This window comes from Clarias gariepinus, chromosome 6, assembly GCF_024256425.1.
Source record: "Clarias gariepinus isolate MV-2021 ecotype Netherlands chromosome 6, CGAR_prim_01v2, whole genome shotgun sequence".
In the NCBI taxonomy this organism is placed as follows: domain Eukaryota; kingdom Metazoa; phylum Chordata; class Actinopteri; order Siluriformes; family Clariidae; genus Clarias; species Clarias gariepinus.
Window position 1 is genome coordinate 1,711,676 of NC_071105.1, and position 26,645 is coordinate 1,738,320.

The window sequence follows — 26,645 nt, forward strand, 5'->3', positions numbered from 1 at the left end:
TAAAATACAAACATACATGAGTATTCCAGTTGTTGAGTCTTTATTTCAGTTGTGGACTGTTTGTAAACTATTTGTATTATGCATTACTAAAGCTTTCAATTGCAATAAACGTAAGACTTTCTTAGTGGACTGAGCATCACAGGGCTATGTCACTGTGCATAATGCACATTATTACTCCTCAAGATGACACCTGTATTCAATAATCTTTCTTTCTTTTTAATTATCTTTGATGTGGATGTTCCCAGTTCTGATCTAGGTAGTCTTCATTGCAGTAAAGTTTGTGTGCCTCTTAGTAAAATTAGTAAAAACCCTTAAATTATTCTTTAAACTAAAAAAGAAGCCTTTTAATTTTGAATATTTGATTTTGCTGTGACCTTGACCCTATTGGAATAATTCAAAAATACAATCCGTTTGGTGATTAAAATTATAATTTTACAAAAATGCTTTAAACATCCAACCACTTGTTTTGACACTATTACACTAATTAGAATCTTGTACAAATGTCTGGACACACAGACAGATTCAGATTTCCTAAACGTGAAAATGTCAGCAACACTTCAGAAGCTTTCAGATTCCAATAAAAATAGTAATATTTGTGCATTGTGTTGCTAACTAGGGTGATTTATGAATGTACACATAAAAAAAAAATCATAAAAAAGATCAAATGACTGGCAGCCATTACTTTACAGATTTTTTAACAGTTTAGTACACATTGAAACGAAAGAATGTTTCACATAAATAACATTAAAAAAAACAACATAATTTAACCTTGCTCTTGTATTAGGGTCAGCACCGACACGTTTTACTTTTTTAAATGCATAAAACTCCTACCTAATTTTGTTTATTGCATCAAGGCTTTTTGACTTTGTCAGGAATCTGTATTTAATTAAAATAAAACAAACAATTCTTTTACCAAATTATAAAATGCTTTGGTGAAAATTATTACCTTTGTGTTGGTAGGGTCAGTTATAATTTAAGGTTATAAAACAATAGTCAGGGTCAAAACAAAAATCATGAAGACACTTTGAGGGGCTTCTTTCTTTGCCTGTGTGTCTCCTTACCTGAACAAACAAAACAAACAAACAAAGACATGTTTAGACAGGCTTGCATAAGACAAATTTAGTTTAGTGTTGGTGACTTGCAGAGTCACATCTCCTGTTTGCAGCAGTCAAAAATGAGAAGAAGATTTACAGTAAGCCAAGCTCTGGATCATATCTTTTCTGAAAATGAGGCAGAGGACACAGAACAGCATAGTAATAGAGATGAGCAGGTTTCCGAGGAGGACAACATTGTAGAGTATCTACCAGAAGGCACAGACACGTCTGATGAGGAGGTCACCGATGCTGAAGCTGCACTCACTCCTGCTAAAATCTTCAAATTCAAAAGTGGTAACATCTGTTGGAGCTCAGTACCTCCTGACTTACATGGCAGGGCAGCTGCTGCAAATGTCATCAAAATGACCCCTGAAATCAAAAGGTTTGCTGTGACAAAAGTAAGTGACATCAGGACATGTTTTGATCTGTTTATGCCATTGTCACTAAAGAAAGTCATGATTGCTATGACAAACCTTGAAGGAAAAAAGATTCATGTGGATAAGACATTAATGAGGAATACTTGGATGCTTATATTGGTGTTCTTTATCTTGCTGGTTTACAAATCCAGCAATGAGGCCACTGATATTCTCTGGGATGCGTCATCAGGCAGAAATATTTTCCGGGCAACACTGTCACTTCGGTTATTCCGAATGATATCAAGAGTCCTTAGATTTGACAACAGAGAAACTAGAGAAAAATCTCACAAGCTTGCTCCCATCAGGGATGTCTGGGAACGTTGGGTGCAGCTCCTTCCACTGATGTTCAACCCAGGGCCAGAGGTAACAGTAGATGAATGTTTTGTCCCTATCCGTGCAAAATGCCCTTTCCAGCAGTACAGTACATGCCTATGAAAATACAGTGGTGTGAAAAACTATTTGCCCCCTTCCTGATTTCTTATTCTTTTGCATGTTTGTCACACTTAAATGTTTCTGCTCATCAAAAAACGTTAACTATTAGTCAAAGATAACATAATTGAACACAAAATGCAGTTTTTAAATGAAGGTTTACGTTATTAAGGGAGAAAAAAAAACTCAAAATCTGCATGGCCCTGTGTGAAAAAGTGATTGCCCCCCTTGTTAAAAAACAACTTAACTGTGGTTTATCACACCTGAGTTCAATTTCTGTAGTCACCCCCAGGCCTGATTACTGCCACACCTGTTTCAATCAAGAAATCACTTAAATAGGAGCTACCTGACACAGAGAAGTAGACCAAAAGCACCCCAAAAGCTAGACATCATGCCAAGATCCAACAAAAGTAATTGAGATCTATCAGTCTGGTAAAGGTTATAAAGCCATTTCTAAAGCTTTGGAACTCCAGTGAACCACAGTGAGAGCCATTATCCACAAATGGCAAAAACATGGAACAGTGGTGAACCTTCCCAGGAGTGGCCGGCCGACCAAAATTACCCCAAGAGCGCAGAGACAACTCATCCAAGAGGCCACAAAAGACCCCAGGACAACATCTAAGGAACTGCAGGCCTCACTTGCCTCAATTAAGTTCAGTGTTCACCATAAGAAAGAGACTGGGCAAAAACGGCCTGCATGGCAGATTTCCAAGGCGCAAACCACTTTTAAGCAAAAAAAACATTAAGGCTTGTCTCAATTTTGCTAAAAAACATCTCAATGATTGCCAAGACTTGTGAAAATACCTTGTGGACCGACGAGACAAAAGTTCAACTTTTTGGAAGGTGCGTGTCCCGTTACATCTGGCGTAAAAGTAACACAGCATTTCAGAAAAAGAACATCATACCAACAGTAAAATATGGTGGTGTTAGTGTGATGGTCTGGGGTTGTTTTGCTGCTTCAGGACCTGGAAGGCTTGCTGTGATAGATGGAACCATGAATTCTACTGTCTACCAAAAAATCCTGAAGGAGAATGTCCGGACATCTGTTCGTCAACTCAAGCTGAAGCGATCTTGGGTGCTGCAGCAGGACAATGACCCAAAACAAACCAGCAAATCCACCTCTGAATGGCTGAAGAAAAACAAAATAAAGACTTTGGAGTGGCCTAGTCAAAGTTCTGACCTGAATCCTATTGAGATGTTGTGGCATGACCTTAAAAAGGTGGTTCATGCTAGAAAACCCACAAATAAAGCTGAATTACAACAATTCTGCAAAGATGAGTGGGCCAAAATTCCTCCAGAGTGCTGTAAAAGACTCGTTGCAAGTTATTGCAAACGCTTGATTGCAGTTATTGCTGCTAAGGGTGGCCCAATCAGTTATAAGGTTCAGGGGGCAATTACTTTTTCACACAGGGCCATGTAGTTTTGGAATTTTTTCCCCTAAATAATAAAAACCATCAAATTCAAATTCAAATTTTATTTGTCACATACACAAACATACACAGTACGAAATGTAGTGAAATGCTTATACAGTATGACTGCCATTGACCCTAAAAGAGAATTAAAGTTTACAAATAAGAAATAAATATGAATAAAAGAAATACGATAGAAATTAAATAGAAAAATTAAATTAAACTAGGAAAAATAGAACTAAAAATAAAAATAGAAATGTGCTAGGAAAAATAGAACTAAAATAAAAATAGAAGTATGATGTACATAAAAATAGAAATATACTGTGCAAATTGAAATATACTGTACTGGGTGTGCAAATATGCATAGAACCAAAGTGTCTTTGTGCAGAGGTTATTAAAGTGTCTTTGTGCACTGGTCCAGGATGTAGACGTAAACATGTAGTGTAGACGTAAACATGTAGTGTAAACATGTAGTGTAGTTGTGAAGGTAGGTGTGCAAAGTTATTAAAGTGTCTTTGTGCAATGGTCCAGGATGTAAACGTACAACATGTAGTGTAGATATGAAGAAAGGTGTGCGTGTAATTGTCCATAGTGTTCATGGATGTAAAAAGATTGATAGATTTGATCAATTATGAAAAGATTGTGTTAGTTCTGCATAGTGGTGTGGTTGTGGTTGAGAGACCTTATCGCCTGCGGGAAGAAGCTCCTCCTCAGTCTCTCTGTGTTGGCCTTCAGGGAGCGGAATTGCTTCCCAGACCGCAACAGAGTAAACAGTCCGTTATTGGGGTGGCTGAGGTCCTTCACGATCTTCCTGGCCTTGGTCAAGCACCGCTTGCTGTAGATCGAGTGCAGGTCAGAGAGCTCGATGCGGATGATGCGCTCAGCTGATCGCACCACCCTCTGTAGAGCTCGTCTGTCCTGCATGGTGCTGTTCCCGAACCAGGTCGTGATATTTCCCGTCAGGATGCTCTCTATGGTGCAGGAGTAGAAATTCCTGAGCACCTTGGAGGGCAGTCTAAAGTCTCTCAAGCGTCTGAGGTGGTAGAGACGCTGCCGGGCCTTTTTTACCACGGTGTTGATGTGACAGGACCATGCCAGGTCCTGCGTGATGTGAACACCGAGGTATCTGAAGCTGTCCACTCTCTCCACTGATATTCAACATCTCTTTATCTCAGTCGGTGATCCCCACATGCTTCAAAGAGTCCATTATTGTTCCTGTCCCAAAGAAACCTCAACCTGCTTCTCTTAATGACTATCCCCCTGTAGCCCTCACCTCAGTAGTGATGAAGTGCTTTGAACGCCTGGTCAGAGACTTCATCATTTCTTCACTACCAGACCCACTCGACCCACTACAGTTTGCATACCGCCCCAACCGTTCTACTGATGATGCCATCTCTCACCTTCTCCACACATCACTCACTCATCTGGACGCTAGGAAAGGGAATTATGTGAAAATGCTCTTCATCGACTACAGTTCTGCATTTAATACCATAATTCCCTCCACACTCACCACCAAGCTGGAGCACCTGGGACTCAGCTCATCTATGTTCCAGTGGATCTCCAACTTGTTAACTGGCAGACCACAGGCAGTAAGGATGGGCGGTCATGTCTCAGCCTTCCTCACTCTCAGCACTGGAGCACCCCAGGGTTGTGTTCTGAGCCCCCTGCTGTACTCTTTGTACACCCACGACTGCGTGGCGACTACCAACTCCACCGCCATCATCAAGTTTGCTGACGACACTGTCGTGGTGGGCCTGATCGCCAACAACGATGAGTCGGCCTACCTAGAGGAGATAGGAAATCTGGAGAAATGGTGCCAGAGGAACAATCTCCTCCTGAACGTCAGCAAGACAAAGGAGCTGATTGTGGACTTTTGTACAAAGCAGGAGAGGAACTACCAGACCCCAGTCATAAACAGCAGCCCAGTAGCGAGAGTGGACAACTTTCTTTTTTTTTTTTTTTTTTTTTCCCGGCCTGTCAGTATCACAGATAACACATAGCAGAGAGTATGTGTAGCTGTTCTATCATCATTTACAGCCATTTTTTTTTTTATATATTTATTTATTTATTTATTTATTTAGTTTGTTTCCCATATTATAACAGACAAGACCGGGAACCAAAAAAAGAGAAGAGAGAGTAAAAAAAAAAAAAGAAAGGGGGGGGTGAGAGGGGGGAGAGAATATAGTCAAAATTCGCTTCCGCACCTGCCGAAGAAAAAGAGAAAAAACAACAGCAGAAAAACCGCAGCCACAACCAACACCTGCACGACTCGCGGCAAACCACAAATCCCAAAACCTGTTGAGCCGCGCACATAATAAAATATTTTGAAATAAACATTTTGTTTTGAAGCAACAGCAAAGACAGTGTGTGTGTGAGCACCTGTTTGTACACCAGTGTGAACGTTTGTGTGCACACCTGTGTGTGTGTGAGCGCGCTTGTTTTCATAGGGCTCCTCCATGTAAATGTTTAATAGTGTGTGTGGGGGACCACAGTCCCATCCCGCGAGGCATGGAGCAGATACGGCGGAGACACGGGTCCCAGACATCCAGAGGCCCCCCAGAGCACAGGAGTCTCAGGAGAACCACCGCAGGGACAGCCCCTCCACCCCGAAAGGGGCAGCGGAGAGCCCAGAGGGGGGTCATCTAGCAGCCCCAGTGCAGACGCCCCAGGGTGCCGTGGTGACAGGACCGCAGGCTCCGCCGGTGGTCATCCACTCCGAGGCAGTCCGGTTCCTGGGTTCAGAGATCCCAGGGCCACCCGCCCATCCACAAGCCGGTGCCTCGCCAAGCCAGGAGAGCCAGATCCCGCCCAGCGACCGCCGCGAGTGAGCCAGCGCTCACCCGAGCGCCCCGCCCCGGAGCGAGAAACCAACAACCCACCAGCGGCCGGGGGCACCCCACAGCTGTGTGTGGTGGCAGAGCAGGGGGGGCCTGGGATGTTGAGAGAGGTGGAGTCTAGGACCTGACCTGACACCTAAACGTAGACAGCCAGACACACACATACACAAACATATATTCCCACCCTCATACATACAAACAAATATTCACACACTCACACATGTAGACACACAAAAATAGACAATATACACACTCACACTCCCCATATACCCACTTCCCTCCGCCGTGGGGACAAAAAGACCCCCCCGGTCCCCGCAGCAGCGGAAAGGACCACCAGCCCAGACCCCGACCGAACGGCCAGCTTCTCCTCTCAGCCCCCGGCCCTGGACCGCGGATAGAGAACGGGGGTGTGGAGAAAAGGAAGACCCCCGCTTCGCTCCTCCCGCTCTAATGTAGTGTTGGTGTGTGTTGTTCTAAAGTGCTTTAAAAGAGTGGACAACTTTCGATACCTCGGTGTTCACATCACGCAGGACCTGTCATGGTCCTGTCACATCAACACCGTGGTGAAAAAGGCCCGGCAGCGTCTCTACTACCTCAGACGCTTGAGAGACTTTAGACTGCCCTCCAAGGTGCTAAGGAACTTCTACTCCTGCACCATAGAGAGCGTCCTGACGGGAAACATCACAACCTGGTTCGGGAACAGCACCATGCAGGACAGACGAGCTCTACAGAGGGTGGTGCGTTCAGCTGAACGAATCATCCGCACCGAGCTCCCTGACCTGCACTCGATCTACAGCAAACGGTGCTGGACTAAGGCCAGGAAGATGGTAAAGGACCTCAGCCATCCCAACAATGGACTGTTTTCTCTGTTGCGGTCTGGGAAGCGATTCCGCTTCCTGAAGACCAATACAGAGAGATTGAGGAGGAGCTTCTTTCCGCAGGCCATAAGGTCTCTCAACAACCACAACACAATACAGCACTAATATCATCTCTTTTACATCCAACAGTGGGCATTCATGGACACTATGGACACATTCATGCACAATTTTTGCATTCATACATTCATGGACACTGTTATTGCACAATCCTATATTCCTCTTGTAATACAGCGGCCGGCAAGAAAATCTTCTTACTCGTCACAAGATCCGTAACCAAGTGTGAGTTTAATAAAATTACAAAACAATTACAAACAAAATCCAGATGGTCCTTATGTCCTTTGATATACAGTTATTAACCCTTTAACTTGTATTTCCTTTAAACGCTTAAACACAAGTTTTCCTTAAAGACAGAAAGACGGTAAGAAAACTGTTTCTCTTTACTTCTCCGGCCGTGTCAATTCAACCTAATGTATCAGCATGACGTGGTCGTTAAAGAGACAGCGCCAAAGTACACATCAGAAATAATAGTGTTATTAAAGCATACATAAAAATATCAATATTGCTTTTACTAAACAGAAATAACATTATGAGCAACATAATACAAATTACTGACATATAAGAAATTGGCTCCTACAGACACTATGGACACATTCATGCACAATTTTTGCACTATATACTTATACTTTCATTATGGACCACTGCACAAATCACTTTAATAATAAGACACTTTAAGAAGACAGTCACTTTATGCATATTTGCACCTCAGCCATTTTTTACATTACTTATAGACAAATTTCTATTTTCTTCTTTCATATTTCTCTATTATATATTTTTTTGTTCTTATTTGTACAGTATATTTTTATTCATATTTTATCTTAGGTAGCACAGTATATTTTTACTTTTACTAGTTAATTTCATTTTCCTGCAATATTTCTTCTACTGCAATATGTCTTCATTTTTACTTGTACAGTATATTTTACCAGTTAACTTTATTTTCTACCGTATTACCTTTTATTTATATTTATTCTTATGTTTAAGTTTTTATTTTAAGGTCACTGGTAGTCGGAAAAGCATTTCACTGCATATTGTACTGTGTATGACCGTGTACGTGACAAATAAAATTTGAATTTAAAGTCATTGTGGAAGAACAGAAACGGTTGAGCATGTATTATTACACTGTGAAGCATATAGAATGAAAAAAAATCAGCTTGTTGATAAACTAAGAGATCTGGAAATTAATGTCATCTCAGTCAAAGATATATTTCAGAATGAAACTATCAAAGGTGTATGATTTTTTGTTAAAGTTTTTGAGGGATACAGGTTTAATAATTTATATATATATATATATATATATATATATATATATATATATATATATATATATAAAATATGTAAGCAATTTTCCTTCCGCTCGCTGAGGTTTCACACTCCAACTCAGTAGGTGGCGGAAATGCACCATAAGTTGGTTTGCCACCCGCCATTAAACCTAAAGAAGAAGAAGAAGAGTCAGCGAGAAACTTGGTTTCTGCGATTCTGAGAAATGAAGAGATGGTCAACACTTTTTTGCGTGTACGGCCCAAAGTGGTGCAGTAAGCCTCACTCAATATCAGATTTCCACATTCGAATATGTTTAAATCCACCACGAGCTGTTATTACTTTTTTCTCCCTAATGTGTCACAGCTGCGATTGGTTTTTCAATTGATTGCGTTGTATTTAAGCCTAGCGTTTCGTTGTGAAGTAGGCTGTTACGATCAGTTTCTTTGTGGCTTGCTCTAATTAATTTGCCCTCTGTGAATGTTTTCGGCTACGAGTTCGCCTTATGCCTAATTCTGTTGTTTGCACATCAACTGGACTCTTAACTTCTTTGGCTTGATTGCCTTTGTTTTTGGTTTGAATACGAATTAGTGAGTGTAACTTTCTTCACTCTCACTACCAAACATCACTTTATACAACACTAGTGTAAATACTCGGACGGGGAAATGAGCAGGAAATGGACTTTGGACCGTACACGCTCTCACTAACATGTTGACCATCCCTTCATTTCTCAGAATCGCAGGAACCAAGTTCCTCACGGACTTCTTCCTAAAGATGGCTCTGTGTTTCGATGACGTCATGTTTCAATCAATATATTTAGACTTTTCATTTAATATATTTAGAATTCATTCAATATAATCAGCTCAGCAGACAGCAGCAGCACAGAGTGAGAAACTGAGATCAAGGCGTGTGTTTATGGATAAATTGATAGATTTACATCTGTTCAGTTCTTTACTATAAATACAGTCATCATGAGGGGGCAATCGGGTTTCCATTTTGAGTAAAGTTTCGCTGCATTCACCTGTCCTCACACAACTGTTTCCTCCAGAGATGAGATTAAACGCTGTTTGCGTTTTACTTTAATGTAGTGTGTATTTTTGAAAACACTGTTACAACAACAACAACAATATTATTATATATAGATATTTGATTTATTTCACATCAGTCTGTCACGTTAAACCTGCGTGGCTCCGCTTCCGAAAATGCACGCGACTTTGGCAGAACCCAAAGAAGAAACTTGGTGTAAAGTTCTAAACAAATAAACAAATATATAAGAACTGTGTCTATTTGTTCAGTATCTATTGTAGCTGTTTTCACACAATCACTAAGTTACATGTGCATATAGACTATACTATACATTGCCGACTTTGAATGATTATACATATAATGTGCTCTGGCAGAGTTCTTCCATGTGCCACCTGGTGGGAATTCTGTGAAGTACAACACTTGGATGAAAATTGCAAGGCGCGCACTTACAGAATAGCGCGGCAGTCAATGTTTTTAAATGCCCCATCAGTATGTCGAGTGCCCAAACTTTTGCACAGTGCCACAATAATGTTTTTATTTTATACCTTTTTTTAATTTATGACATAAAAAGTTTATGATTTATGACAATACTGTGCATTTTTTCGCTTTCCAAGAGAGACTGTGTTAACGTCTTTTCAATTAAAAAATTACCAAAATCTGTTATTTATTAAGGGGTGCCTAAACTTTTGCATTAGACTGTATACTTTTTGTCAGCCAAGCATCACATGATCACAACTGAGCTAATGGTTCTTCTCTCTCGCGCGCTGTGGTATTGTGGGTAATCACCTCCCATGCTAGGTCTTAGTATCTCTCTATCTCTCTTAGTATCTCTCTATCACTAAAGTATTCTTTAGTATAATTCATATAGTCAACGTCCATGTGCTTGTGCACTGTTTACTATAACATTGTGTGTGTGCCCGCATAAACCATTTTTTTTACATTTTGTGTCCAAGTGTAGTGGCTGTTCTTTAGTAACTCTACTGCAACAACAACCTCTGTGAAGAAAAAAGGTTAAAAAGCCTGTAGCAGTGTAAGAGATAAATCTGTTTAACGACAATGCAATGATTTTTGCCAAATCCTTAAAAGAAGGGAAAAGCAAGTGGCATTAGAAAGGTTCCTGTTAAAGTCCCTTAAAAAGAAGAAAATTCCAGTAACCAGAGATTCTGTCAGAGAGGAGTGATTACATTAGTGTGTGTGTGTGTGTGTGTGTGTTTGTGCATGATTGTCTCTCTCAGTTTAATGCCCTGACTGGTACAGTGGTGTTTCAAATAATATCAGTGTGTTGAAAAAAGTGGGTAAAGCTGCATATCCATATAATAACTTTTAATTTTAAATCACATAAATGCATTGGACTCCCTGCACGGTCTATTCTGAATTACAACATGAAGAAAAATGTGCTAAATGGATTATTAGTTTATTGTAAGTGAAGAAAAACAAATATTAGCCTGTTAAAAAAAATAGCAGTGTCATCACTCATCTTTATAAAGTGATGAATTTACTGTTTAAACAAAAATGCTAGAAGTTTAATCTTTCTTGTGCATCTCTGAACTAATATTTAGTTGTATAACCTGCTTTCTGAGAACTGCTTCACATCTGTGACAATTGTACTACACGCCACAATTCCTCTGCATTTCTTGGTTTTGCCTCAGAAGCAGCATTTTTAATGTCAGCCCACAAGTTTTCTATTGGATTAGGGTCTGGGGATTGGGCTGGTCACTCCATAACGTCAATCTTGTTGGTCTGGAACCAAGATGCTGCTTGCTTACTGGTGTGTCTGGGGTCATTGTCTTGTTGAAACACCCATTTTAGGGGCATTTCCTCTCCTTGTTTAAGTATTCTGATGGACTCAAATTGATCCATGATCCCAGAAATATGATAAATAGGCTCAACACCATAGTACGAGAAGCCTTCCCATATCATGATGCTTGTGCCTCCATGCTTCACTGTCTTCACAGTTAAATTCAGCGTGTGGGGGCCTGATAAACTGTCTGCGGGGCCTAGACCCAAAAAGAACAATCTTGCTTACATCAGTCCACAAAATATTGCACCATTTCTCTTTAGGCCAGTCAATGTGTTCTTTGGCAAACTGTAACCTCTTCAGCACACGTCTTTTTTTCAACAATGGGACTTTGCAGGGGCTTCTTGCTGATAGCTTGGCTTTACATAGCTGTTCTTGTAGTACTAACAGTTAACTTTAGATGTTCTCTGAGTCAATTTTGTTATTCTTCAATCCATTTAAATGGTAGTTTTCCATTTTCCTCCACGTCTTTCTGGTTTTGGTCTCCATTTTAAAGCTTAAAAATGATTTGGTATTATTTTAGCAGAGGAGCCTATCATTTTCTGCACTTCTTTGTATGTTTTCCCATCTCTAATCAACTTTTGAATCAAAGTACGAACTCCACACTGCTATTTATTTTAACAGACTAATATTTGTTTTTCTTCACTAACATTAAACTAATAATCCATGTAGCACATTTTTCTTCATGTTGTGATTCAGAATAGAATGTGCAGGGTGTTCAATGCATTTATGTAATTTAAATTAAAAGTTATTATATGGATATGGAGCTTTACTCACATTTTCAACACACTGCTATTATTTTGAACACCACTGTAAGTGTATCGAGGTGTGGCAGACACAGCAAACAATAAATCTTCTTATTTTAAACTTAACAATAAATAAAATTTATGAGACAGAATAATTGAAAAACTATTTTAATGAAATTAAGTAATAATCTAAAAATGTTTTCTACATTTAATCCACATAAAATGATGACTTGCCAAACAAGAGCTGTATTTTGCTATTGCTGCTTAAATGTAAGCAGTTAATTAAATTTATTACATTAAAATATGTAACCTTTGGTACATACAAGTTATTTATCACAAAAAGCCATTATTATATTAAACATAAATTATAATGCCCTGTAAAGGACTGGCACCCTGTTCAGGATACCCTGCCTTGTGCCCTAAGCCTCCTGGACCCCAGGTAGGCTTCAGGTCGCCGCAACCCTGAATACAGGATAAAGCGGAATAGAAGATGAGTGAGTGAGAGAGATAAATTACAATAGCTATGTAAAAATAATTCGATTCGTCTCAATAAGAAACATAAATACAGACATGTATATTAAAACATATACAGATCATGTAACATCAATAATATTAATTAAATAAAAGAATGTAATTCCTCTTGATCCATCAGTGCTGCCACACGTCACACCCCTGTTTTAGTACCTGGAAAGATGCAAAAGAATTGTAACCAAGATTTAGTGTTTTACTGTAAATTAATGATTTCTGTCTTCAGAATATTTTGATTGTATTTTTATTTATGAATCATGAGAAAATAATGTCTTACTTGACAAAGCCAGGTAGATTTTGTGTGATGATGCTAGATATCCAAGACTGGTACTGGGACACCAGGGTGTACACACCAGGTTTGCTGGCACAGCCCTCACCCCAACTGGTGATACCAGCCTGAATCCAGGCTGCACCCAGCTTAGCCACCAAGGGACCTCCAGAATCGCCCTTTACAATGAAACAAATATCATTATAGTTGTTTATAATGCATCTACAGTAGATTGTATTATTTAGACATTTATTCATATTTTATCTGTGTGTACCTGGCAGGTATCCTTGCCTCCTTGTAGATTACCAGCACAGATCATGTATGGGGTAATAGATCCAGGTCCCAGTTGAAAATCACACAGACTTTTGTCGACAATGGGCACCATGGCCTCCTGAAGCACACCCGGAGCTGGCAGTTGCACTACAACACAAAGAAATACAAGCATCTTTTAAAATAACCATAAATTAGAACTCTGTTTATACCCACAGTAAAGGTTCCTGCAGAGCAATCATACATAAGCTTTCAGTCTTGCCTAGTGAAGAGCTTTGTGTGTGAACAGATAAAGTGATGCCTGGCAGCTGTTTTAAAATAGCTGTAGTTACCTCACACTAATTGCTGTCTTTTGTTTCTGTGATTAGAAACCAAACCTTGAGCACCTCCACTTTTCCTGAAACATGTATATGATGTTGCAAATAAAACACCTCTTTGGTTGAAATTTGCCTGATATTTTTGCCTAAATATATTATGGTTGGTATAGTTAATTCCATGATACACAGAGACCTGTGTGTGTGTGTGTGTGTGTGTGTGTGTGTGTGTGTGTGTGTGTGTGTGTGTGTATTTTACCTCCACTTGCAGTGTTTCCCCAGCCTGTGATCCAGCAGTTGATGCCAGCTGAAAATGTGCTGCCTTGCCCGGCCAGACACACTGGAGTGATGTAGCTGTTGAAGGGTACTGAGGAGTTCAGAAGGAGAAGCGCAATGTCGTTGTTAAGGGTTGCACTGTTGAATTGAGGGTGAATGACCACCTTTGTCACATCTCTTACAATTTGATTGGGATTAGAGCCGGACAGTGTCTGTTTCCCCAAATACACAGTCAGGCCAGACATGGAAATGCTAAAGGGGTGGAAAAAATATTTTATATTTATATATGTTTTAATATGTATATTTTGTATAAGTTGTGAAGTTGCCCAGAAGTAGGTATGAAATTTAACTGACCTGTTAACACAATGTGCTGCTGTCAGAATATACTTGTCGTTGATGAGGGATCCACCACAGAAATGACCGCCGTAAGCGGGGCTCTGTAAACTAACCTGCCATGGCCAGGCCCCAGCTGTGGCATTCTGTCCACCCACAATACGGCTGTTAAAAGGTGCCTGACCACAAACTGAAAGAAGAGAGATAAAAATTTAATACTTTATTGTTAACCATCATCTTAATCTTACTGAGTAGAAATAAGGGAAGTTCAATGCCTTGTAGTGATTAAGTTTGAGAGAAGTACCTACCATTGAGTTGAGAAAAGGAACCTGAAATTAGAGAAAAAAAAAACATAGGTCACAAAATACAATATGCAGACACAAGAGATATGCTGTTATTGAGCAGAGTGCAATATATTATAATAAAATACAAGATGTAACATAGAATCTACTACACCAGGTGTTATTTTAAATATAACATACTAAAAAAATACACTTATACTGTTTAATGCAATTTCCTTACCTTTCAAGTACAAGACAAGAACAAAAAACACACACTGAAATCTCAGCATTTTTGCTTTCAGTCAGTCTTTGTCTGTAGTAGTCAACAGGTGTTTGTCCCCTCTCAGCTTTGTCTCCCTTATATCTACCCAGTACTGCTGCAACTACAATACTCAAGGTGTTGGTCTAACCTGTTATGTGACTTGAATGCTTTTAGGAAATAACCTTATTACTGAACCAATTATATATCCTGTCAAATGACATTCCAGGTTTAAAAGATCACAAATTACTGGAAAATCACTAAGGCAGTAACCAGGTCATATGTGTCCTGTGCCAGGTCTTGCAGATTCACAGTGTAATTCTCTATCACGGTCAAGGTGTGATTTGTCCCAATATACCTGTATGGGTTTCCTCTGGGAATATCATATTTAAATCATGGATAAAGTAAACCTTTTGTAGAGGCTGGCAGTACCTGTCATGCTGAGAATGACAGGAGTGTGAAACATCTGAATGGTGAATATCTCTAAGTGAGCTGCACGGCATTGGATGGATTTATATGGACTTTTTGCCAAACTATTGTTGTGAAAAAGAAAACATCATTACAGAATTGACACCAAGCTGCACAGACTATTGGAGAAAACATTCACTTCTAGTGTGCATCTATGTCCATTCATAGTCTGAACATACTATGAACTGCTGGTCTTAGTATGATGATGTCATGTTTCAGAACTATTCCAGGTCCAATTCTAGGGACAGTGGCAAGAGATAGACCTCTTACTGAACTTTCCAAGAAAAAAAGTGACAACACCATACAGTGTGTGCCCTAACCATATCTGTTTATTATCTATTAGATGTTATAAACTTATAACAAATTGTTTTTGACTATGTTCATTAGCTAAATTCCCAAATTCCAAACATGCAAATTATTCATGAAACATTTACATGTCAACATCAGCTTATCTGAAGCCATTCACAACTAATGGTCTTATATCATTGCATCATTTAAATGAGAAAGATAAGGAATGCTTTGTATACAACGCTTCTAGAAAATGGGATACATTTTTCATTTTAGCTTATCCCCTATTTCTCAGAGAAAATAACATCTGTGGATGCAGGGTTAGGTTAGGGTTAATATACAGTATATATATATTAGTGAGGTTATATATATATATATATATATATATATTACCTCACTTTGCTTTATATTCATTTTAAAAAATGCAAACACTTAAACGAATATTTTGTTAATTATTTATTATAGTAATCAGTCTTTATTTGGTAGGGTAGTCTAAAAGCATGGCAATGACTTTGCCAATTTTTGCCAACTCTTTTTTGCAAAAACTCTCCAAATCTGTCCGTTTGCAATGGCATCTCCTGTGCACCACTCTCTTCAGATCACTCCACAGATTCAGATTTTAATCAGATTCAGGTCTGGGCTCTGGCTGGGCCATTCCAAAACTTAAATCTTTTTCTGCTTAGGCCAACATTTTTTGTTTATTTGGATGCATGCTTTGGGTCATTGTCATACTAGAAGATGAAGTTCCTCTTCATCTTCAGCTTTCTAGCAGAAGCCTGAAGGTTTAGTACCAACATTGGCTGGTATTTGTAACTATTCATAATTCTCTCTATTTTGACCAAGGCTCAAGTTTCAGTTAAAGAAAAACAGACCTAAACGCATCATGCTGCAACTACAATACCTCACTGTGGGTATGGTGATCTTCTGAGGATGTGCAGTCTCGGTTTAGCGCCAAATATACCTTTTGGAATTCTGGCCAAAAAGTGGCCAGACAATAAGTCCATAAGGTCATATAAAGCCAGTACTTACCAGAAATTCCCGCAGTTCATTTATTGTTGCTGTAGGCCTCTTGGCAGCCTCCCTGATCATTAAATTAAATTCTGTAAAATTTTTTGTAGCCTTCTTTTGACTGATACCTTTTAACAATGAGATTTCTGTGATATCTTAGAAGCTCTCTATGGACGATGACTTTCGTTGTAAGATGCAACTAAGGAAAATGCCTTTACCCCCCCCCTTTATTTATTCTCCCTCAGTGAATGGCCCAGCTCTGTTATCCTCGTGCCCAAAAGCAGATGGTCCGGTTCGGGATTCATTTGTGGGGCTATTCAAGAAAACCATTTTCTCTGGGGTATTGGTGGGAGCTTACACACAGATAAAAACAAAGGTCTCATTTTCATAAAAAGTCTTAAAATTCTTCCATTTAAAACTTATTTTACAGTGTTATAGAACAGTACAGTACAAAACCCCCATTTGTTTGGTTCTGGTGTATAATCAAACAAAATCAATACAGAGAAGGTGAGATTGAAGTGGACACATCAAGGTTGAAGCTGGATGGACACATCAAGTGATCCTCCCCTATTTTAAATGTAACACTGAGCAGATGTTTCAAGGTTTGTTTTTAAAATTACATTTCTAAAAACCAGCAGGGTTGGAGTACTAAACTATACCAAACACAACATTATGTGCAAAAGTTTTTTTTTTTTATATAACTCAGGAAGTATTTTAAAATCTTAGCATTGATTCCTGGTTGTGTTCTTTTGTTATGTGAGTGGAGTTATGACTATAATTACATATTAAGTATATTGACCATAAATGCTATAATTGTTTCAGTAACACAAAGGTGAGACCTGGGTTGGGCATTCCAATTCAGTGATGTTATGGAATATAAACCAAATTATGTGCATTTCCCTTTGCTTTAGGCACCTTGCAGATAAATGGTGTCATACTGTAGGTTTGGAATATTAAAAACATTATAAATCTGATCAAATTATATGATTTGTAGATCTTTTTATGTTTATATTTAAAAATATAATTACATTTAAAAGTCACTTTTATTATTATTAAAACATAGTTACTATCATAAATTATCGAAACATATTAAATAGTAATCGTTTAAGGTTTATTGCATTTCTGTATTTATTTTTATGCATGGCCTCGATTTACAAATGACTGGTAATAGTAAACTGTAACATTTTTAATATTGTTAACCTGCTGGTTTTAATGTTGTCGTGGACAGAGGTCAGTATGGACATTGACTAGTTTCAGGTGGTGTTTGTTGTGGCTCATCACTGTATGCTGTTAATTGAGAATTTTTTATATGTTCAATAAAACTATAATGATTCTCATGTCTCTCTGAAGAAATTTATGCATAAGCAAATGAGCCATAAGCATATTGCATAATGATATTATAAAGAAGTAGATATATTTAATCAAATTTAATATATTATAAAGTATATTGTTAAATATAAAATTACATACATTATGATATATATTTAAACATATTCCTCAATATATTAAAAGCGGCAATGCCTTATGTATTTTTTCTATATATTGTAATAAATTAATACAATATATTATTCCGTATATTGTAAATATAATTAGATCAGAACACTAAATCATTCAATATATTGACAGTTAATAATATATAAAGAAATATATTTTCTTTCCGTAAAGGTGTGAAGTCAGACGGCGATCCTTTTACAATCCTTTATTTGTACTAGGCACATTGAAACAATTTATGTGCCTTAATTAAATGTTAGTAAAATAGATCATGGTGATGGTTATTTTATTGATTAAGACGTAAAACGTTTATCATTTGTTACTGAGCAAAAATTCTGGTCACAACACTGCACTGTGATGAATATTTTTAAACACACTGTATCAGCGTTTAATTATACTAAATTCCGTTCATAATAATAATAATAATAATAATAATAGAAACTGATTTTTATGTTTTAATACTATTGGCCTTTTTTGCCTAATTTTTGTGCTTTGTCTAAGGACAACAAGCGGAATCCATCTCTAAACAACAGAACTCTGACTCAGGTACGTTATCATGGCGAATATTCAGCTCATTCAGTGTGTGGAGAGCAGGATGTTTAGACAATTTTCCTCCATCCTTAGTGATAACTTTATTTGTGATAGGTGTGTATTAGTTAGCTCTCTGAAGGAAAATATATTAGCGTTAGACGAGCACATCCAGACTTTAGAGATGGTCAAAAGCGTGAGTAGGATTATTCGCAAAGCGGAAAATTGCTCCGCAGGCAGAGATAGCAAGCCCCCAACTCTAGCATTAGAGCCCTCACAGTGGGGGAGTGGGTGACAACTAGGCGGCATACTTGTTCAGCCAAAGCTTAGGCTAAGACTAGGCCATTGGAGTACACCTTCTCTGCACTTCACATGCCCAGCAAGTTTGCTCTCCTAAGTGATGCACCTTCTGAGAACCTGAAAGAGCTCTGGATATAGGAGACTCTATACTGAGTCACGTCAAATTAGCCAGGACTTTATGGCCATCAGCGACAGACTTCAGGTGTATTCTGGGAGCCAGGGCACAAGACATAGTGGGTAATTTTAGGGCTTTAGGACAGCATAGGTTCTCTAAGTTAATGATACATGCTAATGATATACGCCTTTACAGGTTAGCAAAAACTTTACAAAGGTGTTTTAATTGTCAAAGGTGATGTCCGATAAAGTAGTATGCTTTGGACCCAGCCCAATGCGACATGATGACATAGCCTACAGCAAATTATGGTCGCTGAACCCTAGGTTATGGTCGCTAAACCGACTAATGTGGGCTTCATAGACAACTGGAGTAGCTTTGAAGGCAAAGATGGCCAGTTAGGGTGGGATAATTATTCCACTCAGAAGGGTGCTGCTCTCATTTCTTATAGTATAGCTCATAGTCTTAGAACAGGCCTAGATAATAAGTGACTACCCAGAGCCCAGGCCAGAGAGCAGACAAACAAGCTAATTCAACCGTCTGCTAGCTGCACATCCTCTGTCCTGAGACATCACTTAGGGTTCACCATATTGAGACTGTCTGTTTCCCAAGCAAACAAAAATTTTGAAAGACTACATAAACCAGGCTTGGCTAACTGGTAGAGGTGGAGGGGTCGCAGTTATTTACAATGATAATCTGACTATCGTATGAAAACATGGACACAAATTTAATGCATTGCTCTACTGCATTAAACGTATCTTTACATCAATTACCACACAGGAATTTATCAGTAATCTTCCAGAGTTATTAACTTTGATTGAATCACCATCTGACCCCACAGAACTTAATCAGACAGCATGGAAGCAGGGCACCCTAATCTATGTTTAAAAAAAGCTCTTAGAAACTAACAATTTTATTTAACTTCATAAAACTTTTTTAATGACAAAATCGTGAATGAAATTGAATAACACACAGTATGACTGCAGATCAATCCCTGTTATCTGTTATCACCCAAATGAGGATGGGTTCCCTGTTGAGTCTGGTTCCTACTGCCATCTCAGGGAGTTTTTCCCTGCCACTGTCACTGCCATTCTCGGCTTGCTCACCTGGGGCAATCTTATCATTTTGATTTATACAAATTTACATTTCATACAAACTTAAATAATTATTTTGATTGTGTAAAGCTGCTTTGTGAGAATGTCAATTGTTAAAAGCACAACTAAAACAACTTGGATTCGGAGTTAAAAATGTCGAATTGTGAGTACATTGTATACCAACAGAAATAAGGATGTTAGTAAAACTATTTATTTTAACTATTTAAACCATTAAACTATTTATTTTACTATTTAAATTATTATTATTATTTAATTTACTTTAAAATAAATTTTAGAACAAAAACAATCTAAATTTTTATATATTATTGATTAAATGTGGGCTGAAAAAACTGTTGTCCTCAAAAATTCAACAGATGAGGACTCATGTCAACTCAAGGCGACATTAGGGATGTACATGGGCATTGCCTGGAGCTCAAATGTTTGAAATTGTTGGGGAAATTTTTTTAAATAGACGCTATCTTTAATAACTTATTGAGGTTTTGAGTTGTACACACATGCATTGATGCCTAAACAATTCCAGAAACCAGAGAATGAAGAATAAACCAGTTGTTGGGTGAAAATAATCCATCCAGGTGTTTACAGAAACAAGCCAGCATTTTTACAGTGTATTTTTTGAGTTATTCTAATGTTCTATCCTGAAAGTCTGTTTTCCAGTTATTTTTACATTTAAAGTTTAATGTCTTTAAATGTAACATTTTAAAAATAAAAATAATAACAATAAACCGATACAATTTGTACTTTGTACAAATAAAATTGTTAGCTAATGAACTTGATCGTCTGTCTAATCAACATTGAACCAATTTTTAAAGTTCATTACTGGTCAGTAAATCTCAATAGCTCTGGTTCTGATTTTTCATGTTTTTTGTATAAAATACTCGAAGGTGAAAATTAACATTACTATTATTTATTTGATGCAACATATGACTTTTTTATGACCTTAAGCTGAAAACTGTATCGAATTAAAATATCCCTTTGCGCCACCTGGTGTAATTGCACAAATTACTTTGAATTGCAATTTATTATTTCGGCTATAACAGAGAGCACATCTCATTATAGACATCCCCCTAGACTACGTACTGTACACCTTGGACAGGTGCCAATCCATCGCAGGGCACACACACATCACACACTACGAACAATTTGGGGACACCAATTAGCATAACCTGCATATCTTTGGACTGCGGGAGGAAACCAGAGTACCCGGATAAAACCCACCAAGCACAGGGAGAACATGCAAACTCCATGCACGTAGAGATGGGAATCAAGCCTGCCGTGGAATCGAACCCTGACCCCCTGAAGGTGCAAGGAAACAGTGCTAACCACTACACCACCGTGCTCAGATTAACTCAACTACCTCAAAACATTGAGACTTCACTGATTCATCAACACATGTACTGTACAAAGACACTGACTACACTACCAAACCATTTTACACACCGACCTGTAAATGCTCTTTCACACAATATTTATTATTTTATAATTTTGCATGAACTACTTCAATCCTTGCTTCTACTAATGAAATGTTTACTGTTTTTCCTCCCACTACATTAATTTATCACGTCATTACCACAGATTATTGTAATATCATGTTTGTTGCATCGTCACTTTGTCGATCTTGTTTGCACATTTGCACGTGCCCTTTATGTTGTCTCTTCTGTATAAAAACATAGACAGTCCCAAGATAGCCAGATAATTGGGTCTCTAAGGTAGCTAATTAGTTTTTTGTTAATGTATGTCGTTAATTTATGTTGTCATTTCAATCTGTCTTGTCTCAGCTAGCCAAGTAATTCGGCTTCGTAGTTAGCTAGTTAGTTTTGTTTCGTTTCACTGTGTACTAACTGTATATGGTTGAAATGACATTAAAGCCTACTTGACTTGACTTAGTCAGTCACCTCGGTTCAGGTGAGTGTCCTCAACAACTGACTGAAAGGCATTCTGGGAAACAAAGTTTAAAACAAAAAAAAACACAAAAGAGTCTTAGGGCACAAGGCGCCCTCTAGGGGTTAACCCTGACATTGTCCGTATTTACAGTGACATTAACATACTTACATTGAGTTTACTCATGTAGCCCATAGCAAAAGCAAAGGTAATACTATTACTACTGATGATAATAATAATAATAATAATAATAATAATAAAACAATAGTAATAATAAATGGAGAAACTGAACTCAAAGAAGAATCATTATGGATACAAAAGAAGAAGAGAGAGTAAAATTAAGAATAAATACATATTGTATTTACAGTTGGAGCTTGACGCGCTTTTGAGCTCTGTCCCTTGCTGTCAATAGGCGCCTAAGAAAGATTAACATATTATTTAGTAGAAACGCAATACCTGAGATTGAATGTACGTCTTTAGTGTTTGTCAAGTTCCTGAGAACTTTACAGCTGGCCGCACACTTTTGCATCGGTATTTGCATACAGTACACTGATATGATTTATATCAGCATTCTAAACCCATGTGGCCAACACTCTGCAAGGTGCCTAAAGCAGAGGGGAAATCACACAATTTAGTTTTATAATCTAGTGATGTGTCAATCAAAAAGAAAATATGCCAGAGATGGCTCTTTGAAGAAAACCACCAGAGCCAGCTCCTGCCTGTGAGCTGCTTTTGTTTTTTCTCTTCAAGCCACACACGATTGGCATGTCATGATTTGTGGTGGTGGTGTTTGTGTGTATGCAGTGAGAGGGAGAGGAGGGGCGGGGTTACAAACACAGAGATCGAGAAACAAGAGGGAGGGTGATGACAGTACAGACGAGACACAGACGAGACACTGGTAAAGATCCAAAATGAGTTATAGCAGGAAACACAGTAAAATGTGAATGCATTTCATTGTAAATAGTTTATAAAGTTTATAAATAAAATACATACAATCAGAGTTTGGACCTTTTTGTACAAAACCAAAGATCCAACTAAAAATGGCTTTGTTTTTGCACTTTGTAACTTACTTTTTAGAGCATTCTGCTTCATGTTAAGTATACTAAGTCATTCAAATTATAAAAATTGTATACAATGTATGTTTTTTTTAATATTCATAATTAATTTTACAAATAATTTTACATTTACATTTTACATTATTTTAATGATAAACTAATTTAAGCAACTAAAAAATGTAAAGAGCCACTGAAAAAGAGAGACAGCTCTTTTTATTGAGATGAACCAAAAGAACTGACTCTCTAAAAAGAGTTGGAATTTCCATCACTATTATAATTGACAGCTTCACTGGAATGGAATGCTGTACCCAGGACTCACCTTTGTTCCATTGAAACAATTATAGAATGTACAGTCTAGATATGATATGTCATTATAGTTATAATTCCACTTCCATCACAAAAGAAATCATTCAGGAAACAATGCTACGATATTCAAAATAATTAACTTCCTGCATTCTAACAGGAAATCTCTTACTGTAATGTTGGGTGTAGTACGGTGTAGTACTACAACACTGCTAGTATTTTTAAACTACATTTCAAAAGCCTTAAAATCTTGAAACATTTAACGTAAATTTTAAGTTTGAAATCTGAGGGAAGGATCACTTGATATATTTACTCATCTCCGATTTGCTTATGTGTGTGAGCCAACTGGGAGAGGAACACACACGTGAACATGATGGCCTGTTGGGCCTGTACACCTCCCTCTGTAACTGTCGCCTGGACTTTTTGACCAAAAGGCCCCAGTCAGTGTGGATCGGGAACTGCACCTCCAGCACCACCACAATGAGCACTGGTGCCCGCAGGGGTGTGTGCTCAGTCCCCTGCTGTTCACACTGCTGACTCATAACTGTGTAATGACACACAGTTCCAATCATATCAGCAAGTTTGCTGATCACACAACCGTGATGGAAGAGCGAAACCTGAACTTGTTTGTGTTCTAATTTTGTTTAGTTCTACAGAAGTACGTACATCCTGAACTAGACTATCTGCTTTGGGCATTAGGACCACAGAGATAGGCTATTCACTGAGGACCAAATAGTTTTTTTCCATACCAAGCTTTTGATTACTACTTTACTATTGGAAAAATAAAATGCATTTCATGCTTTTTTTTTCTTTTTGACCTGGAATGTAATTTGACAGGATTATATAATTGGTTCAGTAATATGGTTATTTCCCGAGAGCATTCCAGTCACGCAACAGGTTTGACTAATACCATTGGTAGTTGCACCAGTGCTGGGTAGATATAAGAGAGAGAGAAAGCGTTGGGAGAGGACAACTACACCTGTTTACTTTCACAGATACGGTAAAGACAGGCCTGAAAGCAAATATGCTGAAATTTCAGTGTGTGATTGTGGTTCTGGTCTTGTACTTGGAAGGTAAGGTATTTGAGTATTCAGCAGTATATAAAATAACACTTGATCCAGTTTGTCCTTTTACTTATTGTTACATATTGTTGTATTTCATTTTAGAATATTGCACACTGATCAATAATTGCATATCTTCGGTGTAAAGTCTGAATATTGTATTTTGTTAAACATGTTCTTTTTCTCATTTCAGGTTCCTTTTCACAGCTCAATGGTAGGTACTTCTCTCAAACTTAATTACTACCAGGCACAAAATTTTCTTTGTTCCGCTCAGCTAGATTGAGATGATAGTTAACAATGGCGTTTAAATCTTTGATTTTTATCTTTCTTTTTCCTCAGTTTGTGGTCAGGCACCTTTTAACAGCCGTATTGTGGGTGGACAGAATGCCACAGTTGGGGCCTGGCCATGGCAAGTTAGTTTACAGAGTCCCGCTTACGGCGGTCATTTCTGTGGTGGATCCCTCATAAACGACAAGTATATTCTGACAGCAGCACATTGTGTTAACAGGTCAGTTTGTTTGAAAGCTTTCCAGAGGGGAAAAAATAATATATATACAGTATAAACATGTGTCTTTTGTTCTTTATCCTTTCAGCATTTCCATGTCTGGCCTGACTGTGCATTTGGGGAAACAGACTCTGTCCGGCTCTAATCCCAATCAAATTGTAAGAGGTGTTACAAAAGTGGTCATTCACCCTGACTACAACAGTGCAACCCTTAACAACGACATTGCGCTTCTCCTTCTGAACTCCTCAGTACCCTTCAACAGCTACATCACTCCAGTGTGTCTGGCCGGGCAAGGCAGCACATTTTCAGCTGGCACCAACTGCTGGATAACAGGCTGGGGAAACACTGCAAGTGGAGGTAAAATACACACACACACACACACACACACACACACACACACACACACACACACACACACACACACAGGGGTGTCTGTGGATCACACAACTGAATATACTCATATTTATTAGGCAAATTTCTACCACAGAGGTGTTTTACTGTATTTGCATCATCATATACATGTTCCAGGAGAAGTAAAGATGCTGTCAAAAGACAGCAATTAGTGTAAAGTAATTACAGCTATTTTAGGACATACTGCCAAGCATTCCTTTATCTTCTGACTCACAAAGCTAGGCACTAGGCAGAGATAAAGGCTTGTGAATGGCTGTGTATGATTGCTTTTCATTTCATTCTATGAATCATATCTATCATATATGTATATATAATTGTAAATACATATCTGTGGTCTATTATGTAACTATCCTTGCAGCTGCATGTTTGAGATCTGTCTGAAATGAGGGTATAAATGGTGTTTTAATAAACACCTTTTAAAAATGTTAGTATTTATGTGTGTTTTGTGTGTGTAGTGCAACTGTCATCTCCTGGTGTGCTGCAGGAGGCTATGGTGCCCACTGTGGACACAAATGTTTGTAATTTGCTACTGGGATTTGGATCCATTACCCCAAACATGGTCTGTGCTGGTTATTTACAAAAAGGAGGCACGGACACCTGCCAGGTAACACAGATAAATATGAATAAGTTTCTAAATAACACAACTTAGTTGTATTATTAACAAAAATAAAACAAATGATTTTTTTAATTGTGAAGGGCGATTCTGGAGGTCCCTTGGTGATTAAGCAAGGTGTAGCCTGGATTCAGACCGGTATCACCAGCTGGGGTATAGACTGTGCTCTGCCCTACAAACCTGGTGTGTACACCCTGGTGTCCCAGTACCAATCCTGGATTTCTACCATCATCATACAAAATACACCTGGATTTGTCATGTAAGACATTATTTACTCATGATATATAAAAATATAATCAAAATATTCTCACGACCTGAGTCATTGACTGATAGTGAGTCACTAAATCTTTGTTAAAATGTGTTCTTGTGTCTTGCCAGGTTCTAACAAAGTGGGTTAACCTGTTGCAGTACTTATGGATCAGCGAGAATTAAAGCATTGATGCCACACAATCTGTATATGTTTTAATGTACAAGTTTGTATTTTTTTACTGGGAAAAATCTAGCAAAGTTCTTTTACATAGTTATTGTTATCACCTTTGATGTAGTAATGGCACATTGTGATAAATATCTTGTATGTACTGAAAATTACATATTTTAATGTAATCACATTGATTATCTACTTACATTATTAAACAGCAAGCACCTAAATAAACCCCATGTTTGTCATCATTTCATGTGGATTAAATATGTAGAAAACATTTTACACAACATAAACATACTGCTGAAGTAAATATAAAAATATAGTCACTTTTTTAGAGTCACTTAAAAATCTTTTTTGTCTTTCGGCTGCTCCCTCTCAGGGGTCGCCACAGCGAATCATCTGCCTCCATCTAACCCTATCCTCTGCATCCTCTTCTTTTACACTAACTAACTTCATGTCCTCTCTCACTGCATCCATAAATCTCCTCTTTGGTCTTCCTCTAGACCTCCTGCCTGGCAGTTCCAACCCCAGCATCTTCTACCAATATATATTCACTATCTCTCCTCTGAACATGTCCAAACAACCTCAATTTAGCCTCTCTGAGTTTGTCTC

The 26,645-nt window shown here is 38.1% G+C and overlaps 2 protein-coding genes across 2 annotated transcripts; one reads left to right on the forward strand and one right to left on the reverse strand.

The window, feature by feature from the left end:
* Positions 1 to 12,748: 12,748 nt before the first annotated feature.
* Positions 12,749 to 14,513, reverse strand: LOC128526972 (serine protease 27-like). Its single transcript, XM_053499209.1, has 6 exons — positions 14,459 to 14,513; positions 14,245 to 14,265; positions 13,958 to 14,126; positions 13,587 to 13,855; positions 13,018 to 13,163; positions 12,749 to 12,922 (listed from the first exon to the last, which is right to left on the reverse strand). Exons 1-6 carry the CDS (start codon positions 14,505 to 14,507, stop codon positions 12,749 to 12,751), a joined length of 828 nt encoding a protein of 275 aa, XP_053355184.1. The 5' UTR covers positions 14,508 to 14,513.
* Positions 14,514 to 23,998: 9,485 nt separating this feature from the next.
* Positions 23,999 to 26,240, forward strand: LOC128526825 (chymotrypsin-like protease CTRL-1). Its single transcript, XM_053498993.1, has 7 exons — positions 23,999 to 24,095; positions 24,277 to 24,297; positions 24,423 to 24,591; positions 24,677 to 24,945; positions 25,455 to 25,603; positions 25,696 to 25,871; positions 25,991 to 26,240. The coding sequence occupies exons 1-7, from the start codon at positions 24,047 to 24,049 to the stop codon at positions 25,995 to 25,997; spliced, it is 840 nt and encodes a 279-aa protein (XP_053354968.1). The 5' UTR covers positions 23,999 to 24,046; the 3' UTR covers positions 25,998 to 26,240.
* Positions 26,241 to 26,645: the final 405 nt, after the last annotated feature.

What these genes read in the sequence shown, in the direction of transcription:
- LOC128526972 (XM_053499209.1), bottom strand. Translation starts at nt 14,507, where the DNA reads ATGCTGAGATTTCAGTGTGTGTTTTTTGTTCTTGTCTTGTACTTGAAA. An exon ending in GCAGCACATTGTGTTAACAG is followed by an intron (nt 13,856 to 13,957) that starts GTCAGTTAAATT and finishes CCACCCCTTTAG; the next exon opens with CATTTCCATGTCTGGCCTGA. An exon ending in GAGGCAAGGATACCTGCCAG is followed by an intron (nt 12,923 to 13,017) that starts GTACACACAGAT and finishes TTCATTGTAAAG; the next exon opens with GGCGATTCTGGAGGTCCCTT.
- LOC128526825 (XM_053498993.1), top strand. Translation starts at nt 24,047, where the DNA reads ATGCTGAAATTTCAGTGTGTGATTGTGGTTCTGGTCTTGTACTTGGAA. An exon ending in TCTGGTCTTGTACTTGGAAG is followed by an intron (nt 24,096 to 24,276) that starts GTAAGGTATTTG and finishes TTCTCATTTCAG; the next exon opens with GTTCCTTTTCACAGCTCAAT. An exon ending in GAGGCACGGACACCTGCCAG is followed by an intron (nt 25,604 to 25,695) that starts GTAACACAGATA and finishes TTAATTGTGAAG; the next exon opens with GGCGATTCTGGAGGTCCCTT.